Source organism: Mustela lutreola, chromosome 2, assembly GCF_030435805.1.
Source record: "Mustela lutreola isolate mMusLut2 chromosome 2, mMusLut2.pri, whole genome shotgun sequence".
Lineage (NCBI taxonomy): Eukaryota > Metazoa > Chordata > Mammalia > Carnivora > Mustelidae > Mustela > Mustela lutreola.
This window is the reverse complement of record NC_081291.1, coordinates 20,753,296-20,765,723: the sequence shown is the minus strand read 5'-3', so window position 1 is coordinate 20,765,723 and position 12,428 is coordinate 20,753,296. Positions and strand designations below refer to the sequence as shown.

Here is a 12,428-nt window from a genome sequence, read left to right as displayed (position 1 = left end):
TTGCTTGTGGCTATTTCAGCCAGACCAAGAAAGGAAGAAAAGTTTAGGAGAGTAGTGAATTCAATCCACTATGAAATCCTGTGTAGTCAAGGGGAAGGAGAGCTTAGCAGAAAAGTTTGAATGTCTAAACATATAAAGTCCTTCCCTAGGGGCTTCAGTATTTGGATATAAGAGAGAATAGAGGAACAACACCGCACCTCTGTTAATATCTGACATTTCAGAATCTTCCCTCTAAAGGGCAATCCCAAGAGAGCTGCAACCACACAAGTACTTACTATAGTTTAGAAACAGAGACCAGAAATTCCTCATCCTAATGCAAAAACTTCGATGAAACAACTAAAATGAGATTAGAGTCATCTCTTGAAAATTCCACGTGACACCAAGAGTCCCCATAGCCTTGGCCTCACCCCTTCCCTTTTGCATAGGAAGGTATGGGTCCATATCTTCTGACCCTAAAATGGATGACTCAGGCACAAAGGAAAACTCACAGGATCTTCCCTTGGTTACTCACAAGTGTGCAGCGCAGTACACGCCCTTCAAATAGGAAACTCCAGTAAGAGTTTTATCATGTGAAATCAAACAGTATTGGACTTTCTCAGTCTGACTTTTTCATTTAGTATATAATGCCTTCTAGGTCCATCCATGTTGTCAAAAATGACAAGAGCTCATCTTTAAAATTTTTTTTTATTTAAATTCAATTTAGTTGGGGCACCTGGGCAGCTCAGTCAGTTATATGTCTGCCTTCAGCTCAGGTCATTGTCCCGAGGTCCTGGGATCGAGTCCTGCATCAGACTCCTTGCTCAGTGGGGAGCCTGCTTCTCCCTTTCCCTCTGCCTGCCCCCCACACCCGCTTGTGCTCTCTGGCTCTATCTCTCTGTCAAATAAGTGAACAAACACTTAAAAAATAAATTCAATTTTGTTAACATTGTGTTTTATTATTTTCGGGGGTAGAATTTATTGATTCATCCTTTGCATATAACACCCAGTGCTCATTACATCAAGTGCCCTCCTTAACTCCCATCACTCATTTAGCCCATCCCCCCGCTTCCTTCCAGCAACCCTCAGTTTGTTTCTTATAGTTAGGAGTCTCTTATGGTTTGTCTCTCTGTTTTCATCTTATTTTATTTTTCTCCTCCCTTCCCCTATATTCCTCTACTTTGTTTCTTAAATTCTGCATATGAGAGAAATCATACGGTATTTGTCTTTCTCTGACTGACTTATTTCACTTAGCATAATAGCCTCTGGTTCCAACCACATCCTAGCAAAAGGCAAAATTTCATTCTTTTGGTAAGATTCCATGGTATGTATATATGTACATGTATGTACGTGTGTATGTATGTGTTGTGTGTATGTATGTGTGTATGTGTGTGTATATATATATATACACACACACACTACATCTTCTTTATCCACTCATCTCTCAATGGACATCTGGGCTCTTTCCATATTTTGGCTATTGTGGACATTACTGCTCTAAATATTGGGGTGTATATGCCCCTTTGAGTATTTTTTTTAAGGCTGCACAATATTTCTGTGTGTATGTATGTGTGTGTGTGTATACCATGCCTTCCTTAACTAATTGTTTATTGATGAACATTTGGATTGCTTCCATATCTTGGCTATTATAAACAATGCCACAATAAACATAGAGGTTCATATATCTTCTTGAATTAGTGTTTTTGTTTTCTTTGGGTAGATACCCAGTAGTGGAATTATTTGATCAAACAGTGTTTCTGTTTTTGTGGTGAGCGTAGCATAATGTATAGAGAAGATGTATTGTTACGTTGCACACCTGAAACTAAGGTAATGTTGTGTGTCAACTACATTCAAATAATAATAAAAAAGAGATCAAAGAATAAGAAACTGAAAAAACAGTGTAAAGACTTAAGAACAGAAAAAAAGTTGTATCATGCGCCATCCAGCAGCGTGAAGTACAAGCAATGTAAAGAACAATTAAATAAAAGGGTTGGTATGGAAGTCATTCAGAGATAAAGGAAATTAGTCATTAACTTAATTTTGTTACTCAATCAGTGGCTCTTCGGACTCCTTAATCAGTATAAATAAGTCTCACTTACTCAGAGATGCTGCAAAGAACTATCAAAGATGAAGTTCTCATAGCCCAGAGCTATGAGGATAATTTCTACTTACAGAATTCCTTCCAAACAAAGGAAGGGGGGAGAGTGTTCACTAAGATGAGCACTTGTGATTTAGCAACTCAGTTGGAAGTCAAAAGTGAGAGGTGCTGGCAACAGCATATCCAGCCCTTCCTGTCTGACATGCACACTGTCTCATTTCTTCCAACCAGTCAGTACATCAAAGAAGTGCCCAGCTGGTGAGGATTCAAAGACTTGTCTTGCTGTCAGTTTTTTTTTTTTTTTTTGTCACTTTCTAGGTTTATAAGATCAGTAGTTACTTTCTTTAACAGAAATCTGACTACAGTTTGTCATAAATAACATACCCCCCCTCTCATTTCAAAAGAAGAGTCTTGAAAATTAACTCCCTCCCTCCAATAGATGGTATAATTTCAGCATTTCACCAATAAAACACTAATTTTTTTTTTTTTTGGCAGTATAATGGAGACGGTGCTTTGTCAACCACACCCACAGGGACAGTGTGTATTAATTCATTCACCTCTCCTCTTCATGGCCTTGGTTCAACCATGATCATCTCTCTTCTGGACTAGTGTAATCACCTCCTAACTGATCTTCCAAATATCTCCCTTTCCTGAATGCCAAGCAGCTACTCAAATCATCTGAAAAGAAATGGATGTGGTGTCATCAGCATATTTTACCCAATCACTAGGATATTTTGTAAGGACAAATTATAAATGGGAGCATTTATTAAATAATCAAATGACTTGTGATTGTAATGAAGCATGATTATGTTATATCCAATCAAATTAATATTTAGAGCATGATTACTGCTGTTGGTAGTTTGTCCTCAATCACAAGACGCATGAGGGACTGTGATCTAAAAGAGGTCTGTATGCCTCTGTAGCAGGGGAGATAAACAGCACAGCACTTCAACTACATGTCCAAGGATTTTACTCAAGGAAGAAGACAGAGAGGTGAGAGGGTTTTAGTTTTCTACATGGGATTCCCAAGCATTCAGAAGCACTGGAGCCGGAGCATGGATTCTTCTCAACAAAGTTCAGTAGGCTCTTTCATTTACTCATGTACCAGAGCACATGTTAGCATCTACCAGTTTCCTGCAATCTCCTTAACTTCTTAATTTCTGTGTTTCTTCTCTTCACCCAACTTTGTTCTCTTTCTCCAAGGTGAACAACACAAAAACTGTTTAAAATGCTTAAGAAATTTTAAAGGATTGTTTGAAAGACCTTTAAGTTTGTGTTTTTATTTTTATTTATTTATTTTTTTCTTAAATACAATTATCCAACATATAGTACATTGCTAGTTTTGTTAGGGTCCCCCAATAATGGGTCCGTGATCAAAGGAGCAAGACTGATACAAAGCAAAGGTCAAGCAAAGCTTTATTTCACGCCAAGCATCAAGAATCAAATGCACCGGTTGGGGCCGTCTCTTACAAAGAGGCAATGACCCTTCCCAGACTCACAGACTAACTTTTATAGAGGTGCTTTAGCCTGGCTTATACACAGGTGGCCAATGAGATTGCAATACACAGGGAAAACTGCACAGTCATGCTAGGTCGGCAATATGGGTGGCCAATTGAATTTCAATTTACCATAGTAAATATATGCGCGCCTACTGATTGGATGTCTCCAACAGGCCTGGCCCGCCCTTGTATCTAAACCTACCCCATTTAGTCACTTTCCTGGGAGAAAGAGTGACCTCTTTGGCCAGCGCTTCTAGAAGAAGGACCTGGGCATGAACATCTTAATTCTGCCTCTTCCTTCTTTTGGGACCAACCTGTTTGCAGAGAACACACAATCCCTCTGTACCACCAGACTCTATCTGATGATGACTCCATAGTCTTTCTGACTCAGGGTTCATGTTAATCACAAGTTGTGGTAGGTTGAATGGTGGTGCCTAAAAAGATATATCCCTATCCTAATCCCTGGAACCTGTGAATGTTACCTTATTTGAAATACGGATCTTTGCAGATGTAATTAAGTTAAGGATTTTGAGATTAGGAGATAATCCTGGATAATCTTGATGAGTCCAACTTCAATGAAAAATGTCCTTAGAGAAAGGCAGAGGAGCAGAGACACAGCAGAGAAGAAAAGGAAGATAGGACAAGAGGAGGGAATGTTGCCACAGAAGCAGAGATTAGAGTGATGAAGCAAGCCCCAAGTCAAGGTATGCTGACAGCTCCCAGAAGAGACAAAGAACAGATTTTCCCCTGGAGCCTCCAGAAAGAGTGTGATCCTGCTGGCATCCTGATTTCAGACTTTTGGCCTCTATATTGTGAGAATAAATTTCTGTGTCATAAATCACCACATTTGCAGTAATTTGTTATAGTAGCCACAGGAAACAAATACAAAAGTCCATGTGGCTCATAGATCCAAACCATGATCTCAAATGAGTTTTCTTGCTAATAAAAGTGAAATGTTTATATGTACTATTTGCATATATACAGACACATACGTACATATAGGTACATTATAAATGTCTATCTATGCCACTCTGTATTGTATATCCATTTTTATCTCTACCTGCTTAACATTTTGATCTCAGAACCAATCAACTGCTATCTAGTAACCCTCTCAAACTGCAACAAACAGCGATTTTTTCTGAGTTTATTAAGCTAAAACTGTTAAATAATTGGGAATGAAGATTCACCTTTGTCACGTATCTTTTTTGATATCAGGATGATTTGTTTTTTTCCCTTTTGGATGACTAATATGATGCATTATATGCTAATTGCATCGTGATCAGAGAGTATGGCTTGTGCCTTATGGAATTTATGGAAATTTTTTTCTACGAATAACTTTTATAAATGTTCCATAGGCACTGGAAAAGATGTGTTCTGTTTATTGGATAAGATTTGTCTAGAGCTCGGAGGACCATATGGGCCGGCGAGCTGGGATACTCCATTTACACCTGCTGTCCTGGCATCAACAGCACTCCTTTTGACTATCAGAATGTCCTAATTTAGATGACAAATTGTGCTCAACCTTTCTGGAGGAAGGACGGCAAGAGGTTAAGAGCATAGTCTCTTAATCAGGCTGTTTAGGCACATGCCTCACCTCTCTGTGCCTGTTTCCTTGTCTATAAAAGAGGGGTACGACAGCCCATGTTGAGCATTCAAAGATGCTGACTGTTAGTATCTGTCATGTCAACCTTCTTCAGATTCTCTAAGTCAGAGTTATTTACTTGATTTAAATATTTATTTCCATCCTTATTTATTTTTTTCTCCCTGTATGTCAAGAGGCACATTAAAGTCTCTTGCTTTTATTGTAGTTTTATCCTCTCTATTTCCAGTAAATTGACTATAATAATTTTGAGTCATTATTATATGCATAAGGGTCATGACAATTAGATCTCCACTATAAATTCCATCATGTATCAGTATAAAATGCTCATTTTATCCCTGTGGAGGAAAAGGGGGCTTTTGGGGAAAGTTGGAGGTAGAGATGTTAGCAAGGACACCTGGGCTCTGGCGCTGCTTCCTCTCACCAGTTAAGAAGGCTGAATTTGGTCAACTTCCATTGGGCAAATTTTGTGTGATTACCATGGGGTAACGAGGGTAGTATGCATGGAATTTTATAGGATTTGTAATTTAGATGTAAAAGTGGAGCCTACCTGTAGTCAAGAGTCCCAAACAAACAAACAAACAAAAAGCACTCCTGTTTAGATGGCAAGCAGTATGTCCATTATTTGGTTAGACCTCATTTCCTGAACCACTATCCTCTTGTTTATTTACCACCTTTTTCCTGTTTGATTCACTAGTTCATGTGGATTTTTTTTTTATTTCTTATATTATTTTATCCCTTTTCTTCTTCAATTTTGTAGATGAGGAAACTGAAGTTCAGGGAATTACAGTGATTTTTCCAAATCTCACAGCTTCTGCTTACCAATCACCTCGTCTATCTAATCTATCCATTTATCTAATAGAAGAAAGTGTTATCTTAAAAAAAACAAGATGGGATCATACATACCACTGACTATATTTAAATCAGTTAACAAAGTTGTTATATGAAGGCAGCTCTGTGTTTGTCTACTCTTAGAGCCATCATTCTTTCAATGTGACTTTCCTGGAGGAGCAGCACAACAGAAAAGGGAGGGAGAATGCAGGTGTGTTTTCCAAGCTTGAGGCAGAGAATACAAAGGACCTCAATGTGCCACCACTTATATCTGTGTTAGAGTCATAAGCCTTTTGACTGTTACATGAACAGGAGTCATCCTGAGCTGACTTTCTTTACTCTGGCTCATTATTTAGCAAGTTCTGCTTTGCAGCAGCACTAACACACTAACAAATCTAACTGGGCTCCAAGGCTAGAGATGGTGGGCACTGCAAGTCAAAACAGAGTAGTTTCGTGGGCGCAGACCTACTGGATTTAGGTCTTTTTTGTAAAGGCCTGAGCAGACATTTGGTGCAGACGCTCATACACTGACAATAGACACAGCAGATGACAGTTCTGAGTGGATCATGATCCATGGAATATTGGGAAGGAAATGATCCATGGAAAACTGGGAAGGCCTCGGCTAGGAGAGAGAGAAGTAAGAGCTACTTCCTTAACTGACTCGCAAGTGAGAAGCAGTATTTTTTTTTTATATATAATTTTTTGTTTTTTATAAACATATATTTTTATCCCCAGGGGTACAGGTCTGTGAATCACCAGGTTTACGAGAAGAATAAATGAAAGAAAATGGGATTGGGAGGGAGAAGCAGTATTTTTATTTGACGTCGTTGTATGTATAAATACTTGAGCCTTCTTTACTCTGTATTAAAATGAGGACAGCCCAATGGCCCTTTACTCATTTAAGAATGGGCCTCATTTAATAATGGCTCCTAAACAAGTACTCTCAACTTGAGGCAGTTTCATGGATAAGGTGCTTATGAAACAAAGACCCCAAAGTCAGTGTTCAGAGGAAATATGTGTCTACCTCAAATATAAGGAGAGGGTCCCTTCCAGATATTACATAAGAGAAGAGATTGCCACCTTATATTTCCACCCTCACAAATCCTGTCGTGTTATGGGGCATTCTCTGAATCCCTTCATTTTGAATGTCACAGCAGTATTTTGGGTAAGTTACATAAGCCTGAAATTATCTCAATCAATGAAAGTTTTAGATGCTTATAAAACTAATCTGACAGAATTGGTTAAAGACTTTTTTTTTTTTAAGAGCAAAACTACACTGATTTAGTAATTACCCTTGGGTATGACCTCCAAATTGAACAACTGGGTGTTGCTATAAAACTCACCTTAAAAGCAGCATAGTAAGCACCTGTATTATTAAGGTCACATATATGGGTCTTATAGGACGAATAAAGACAGAGAAACAGCAAGTGTCCAAATATTCAGCAAAAGTGTAATTGAGCCTCAAGATGAACTTCCAGTGAATGCATCACCAAAGATTCAAAGAGTGATGTCTCAAAACCAGCCTGGTGGAAGTAGAAGACCATGCCCCGGAAAACTGTGTGAGATGACTTGGGAAGTGGCTCCAATCTTGACAAAGTCCTGATGACATGGTTGCGTATGATGAATTTGAGTAAAATTTTCTCGTAACACATGAGAGTGGGGAAAATGCAATACTTGTCTCAATTTTATATAACATGTGATTGAATATGCAATGGGTAATATACATTTTATATAATATGATTTAAAATATAACTAACATAGTAGAGTTAATATTCTAAGTAGTTATCTATTTTGTTAAGGTTGGCCTAAAAATGTTTATTTAGGCAGTATCACACTGTGAATTTGGAAAGCGGTCACTGCATATGCAGAAGCATCTTGGGTTTGGTCACATGCATTATTTATGGCAACTTGACTTCGCCTTAGTGTTGGCTTTAGCTTCCAGCACTCCTCTCCTTTTGTGTCCTAGGCTCTAGGTTCGACCTGCCCTGTGCCTGCCTGTGACCTTAGTGCCTCTGGCCAAGAGGAAACAGATAATATCTATATATCAGACTGAATTGCATAGGGTGATGATTTATTTGTGATTTTTCAGGCTTTCGGCTCCTTGGCAAGCAACCTGGTTTTCATGCCCCAGCTTCCTGTTGAGATTTTCTCAAAATGATGTGGGACCTTCACCACACATGCACACCCATATATGATATTGAACAATATCTATTAAGCCAGAGGAATGGCTATGGCAAGAGACATACTGGAGCTTGAATCTTCTCTGGTTGAGGCTGACTGAATAATGAAAGAAATGATGAGAATGTCAACAACTAATGAGATATTTTGCCAATTCATTGATTAAAACTATACAAGGGTTTTTTTTTTTAATCCTTGCAAAATCCTGTCCTAACAAAGGCCAAAGCACTATAAATAGCAATTATTGAACCTTTAAAGCATCTAATTCAATCTAACAAACATAGGCCATGAAACTTATTGGAAAATATTTCTTCTCCTAGGGGCTGGATTCACTGGGCTGATGTGGATTTAAAACACTAATCCTGTGCACAAAATCAATTTCGCAAACATGCAGTTGGAAGTCTCCTGGACAATCTTAGTATTTTCAAGTGGAAAAATTATCCTACACTTTGATTCTAGTAGTCCTTCAAAAAAATTCTTTTATAATGATCTGTTGTTTTAGAAGCAATTAGGCCAATTAAGCCTGACAGCGTGATTTCAAGAGGGATGCTGTGCAAGCCCCTATCCACAATGAGCATCTGCAGTGAAGCAAGGAACAGCTGATGCATGCGAAGAGATGTGATTCCCGAGTGCTACCTATAAACCCCTTGCCCTTGGGAAAGACACAGTGGAGTAAGAGGATAATGATGATGATTTTGGATTCCTGTTTAGTTCTTTTCAAAGGGAGGAAGGTACATCAAAAAGCATTCCCATCAGCCATTAAAGAAGAGATTTGGTATATGGAGAAAGTCTGTGACTGATGCATGAAAGGAAGAGAAAACCCACCAAAATTTCCCTTGGAGGTGAGTATTCCAAAGGAAGATCCTTATCCCATAGATGTACACAACTCTGAACAGAACAGTGCTTAAGGCAAAATAGGTAATATGGGGGTCTGGACTTTTATTTTGAAATTAATAAAATGTCGTTGATATATAAAGGGCCAAATTAAGTGTAATTGTGAATTGAGTTCATTTCCTGCCTGAATCAGAACAGAGAATACAGAAAAATATTCATGCAATATTACGGTGAAGATACATTAACATGGTGATGGACAATATTAGATTTCATTTCAAAAAATAATATTGGGTTAAAACCAAAAGAGGACATATTTTAAAAAAAAATTCTCATAGATAGAAACACTTACTTTAAAATCTCACTAAACTCACCACAGATCATGTTTTCAGCACTACTATTCATCCTTAAGTCTATATTAGCAAAGACAGATGATGTGCCTGAATTCTGTTCCTTTTCTTCATTTATTTTTTTCTATTGCGTAACAAGAATCAGAAGGAGATGCAATGCTTCTATAAGGCAGATCCGGTGGTTAGTGAACATTTTTTAAAAAAGATTTTATTTATTTATTTGACAGACAGAGATCACAAGTAGGCAGAGAAGCAGGCAGAGAGAGGAAGAAGCAGGCTCCCTGCTGAGCAGAGAGCTTGATGTGGGGCTCCATCCCAGGACCCTGGGATCATGACCTGAGCCGAAAACTGAGGCTTTAACCCACTGAGCCACCCAGGCACCCCTGGTTAATGAACATGAAAAACAATGCCATCGCTAGATGGGTGTGACTTATGGATCTGTGGTCACAATAGTGGAGAGTGTAACCACAGCTCCTCAGAAAAATTTACTTTTCTTCAAGTTGACTTGTGATCATTCTTTGAAGCAATTTGCGTCAGTACCTAGCTCAGTTACAATAGTTGGTGTGTGGGGGGGGGAAGTATTGAACAAAGAAGATTCTTTTATATCCCAAACACAGGAGAAATTACATCATTAGTTTTTCTGTAACTAATAATGTTGGCTAGTCCTAGATAGAAGAGATAGTACAGACATCTATACTACCAGACTTCTAGTTTAGGATAGAGGTTTCTGAATTTCGCTGCTTCAGAATCACCTGGGCAACTTATTAAAACTATAGACCTTAGATCAAAATCTTTGCATTTTTTATAAACTCCCTATCCTACATATTCTGGTGGTTCTGTGTCCCACAAAGCTTGAGCACTGCTGCTCTCAAGGGTAGTACTGGAATGTCTTATGTTGTAAATTATTAATATTTCTGATATCTATTACTCACGTGTAAACCTTAAGAACAAAATCCTTTTCTTCCTTTAATTCTGTGAGCGACTGCAGAACATCCAGGATGCTCAGGACAGCGCAACCATATGGTCGCCGGTAGTGTAGGTGAGCAGGGCCCTTCTTCGAGTCATTCAGGAGCATCCGGCCTGAAGCACAGCAGAAAATACCAGTCAGACCAAGAACTCCAGGCTCCTCTCCAGTACCACCTGATTGTCATCCAAGGATGCCAGAGATATAGGCACCTTAGAAATACTCTAAGCTGGAAGACTAATTTAGGACTAAAGAGAGCCATGCAGGGATGCAGAATATTTATGTGGAGGAATGCCAGACAGGCCTTGGCCACATTCAATTAATCATCCTTATTATCTACCTTAATACCATTAGTCCATTTATTAATCATATGAGAATAAAACAGTGGTTTTATGAATTTCTTAGAAAAACCACTGTGTTAGATTTAAACCTCTTTGGCATATTGGGGATACAAAGTTTAGTATTTTTGTTGCCAGGTAAAAACTTTTAGGCAAAGGTAAGAACCACGAGTTATTCTTCCAACCAAATTTTGCTGTCACGGCTGCTCTTGAATCTCTGCTGGAGCGAAAGTTGTCTCAGAAAGAATGGGGGCTCGCTTCTCCCACCTACCAAAGCTGTGCCTAATGGTGGCCGCGAGAGGACTTGAAGAAGCAAAACTGGAACGTCAGTAAATGCTTACGAAGTACAGCAAAACAAAGTACAGTAAAGAGGTGTTTTGTTGGCAAAGAAGTAAAAAATACTCTTTGACAAAAAAGGTACATGATAATGTCAGAATCCAAACTGATGGAGGAAGACTTGGTTAGACCCCAGATTACGCCTTATGCTCGAAATGAGGCTGAGTAAATCAACCACAGAGCAGCAGCAAAAATCACTTTCGTCATCTTGGGTGGGGTAAAAGTGAAATACCATACATCAGCTGCAGTAAGGGTAGTAACTCTTATTTTGTGGAAAACTGCACAGATACATACTTTGGATACAAAACACAGCAAAGGCCATTCGCCACATGTTCAAGATGGCAACCTGCAACCTGTTGTAAGATCTCTGAAGTGGAAAAGCTGGTACAAAGGCAAAGCACTGTGGTGGAGAGAATGTTAAAAGAGCAGACCACTTGAAATAAAGAGTTTGGAGTTTGGGTCTAAAAACAAATTGGGAGCAGAAGATTTCAAGTGAAAAAAAAAAAATGCTTTCATTCATGTCAAATTCAGCTACCATAGCAGCTGAGCTTAAGGCAGAGTTCCAATACAAGCTGGACTCCCGTCCTGAGACCTGACATTACGGGTAAGAGCTATGGAGATGAGAAAGCTCAAACATAGTAGTAGATACTTATCCCAAGGTGGGCTGGTCTTAGTCATGTGAACGGATAAGGTCAACAGTACCTATTCGTATCACATGGGCAACTATATATAAATCTCTCTTCATATCTTTGCTGCTCAGATCCTAAGAAAAGAAAAAAAAAGTAAATTAAGACAATGAATGTACTGAAAATAATTAAAATTTCACTTCAAAACCTCATAATCATCTGTTTTTGTTACTTTTAGCATATGTTATAGGTGGGGAGGGGGACTAAAGCACACAGTGGTTTAGTGGTTTGTAAGATTCCTGTGGCCAAAGTGTGAATATCTTATCTGCCTCTGGAAGTTAATTTATTGATAATACCTTCCCAGCTTTTATTTAGAATAGCCAACAGATATCTACAAGAGTTCTCACATTAGAAATCTTCATAATATTGCCTTATCCATGTTTATTTGAACATCATTTTATAAAAAACATTTTGTAACAAAAGAAATGTTCAATGCAGAACAAAAATTGGAAAACACCAATAAGCTTATTAATGACTGAGATTTTAAAATTTTACTCTTTACTAATTTTATGTTTATTCTGTGTTCCACAATGATTATTATGCACTAGATATGTTCCCTTGAGAAGAGACTAATTTGGCCTTAGTGAAACCTCAAAAATTTGATCTCCATTTCTAAATTTAGATATGCATCATTTGTACTGAAGTATAAAGCTGAAAATAATCTTATCTGGAAAATTCTAAGGGCTTCCTTTAAGTAAACGATCTGATCCAATCAGTAATTTTTAAAACTAAAGTTATTAA

General features: G+C 38.3%; 1 protein-coding gene across 9 annotated transcripts in view; it reads right to left on the bottom strand.

Annotated features, from left to right (window-relative positions):
* Positions 1-12,428, bottom strand: part of DOCK3 (dedicator of cytokinesis 3) — a 578,190-nt gene that overhangs the window by 111,058 nt on the left and 454,704 nt on the right. For all 9 annotated transcript variants that reach the window (XM_059161016.1, XM_059161023.1, XM_059161018.1 and 6 more), the window contains exons 11-12: positions 11,704-11,764; positions 10,296-10,443 (exon numbers count right to left, since the gene is read on the bottom strand). In XM_059161016.1, coding sequence (XP_059016999.1) covers positions 10,296-10,443; positions 11,704-11,764 — 209 coding nt within the window. The remainder of the gene's footprint in view (positions 1-10,295; positions 10,444-11,703; positions 11,765-12,428) is intronic.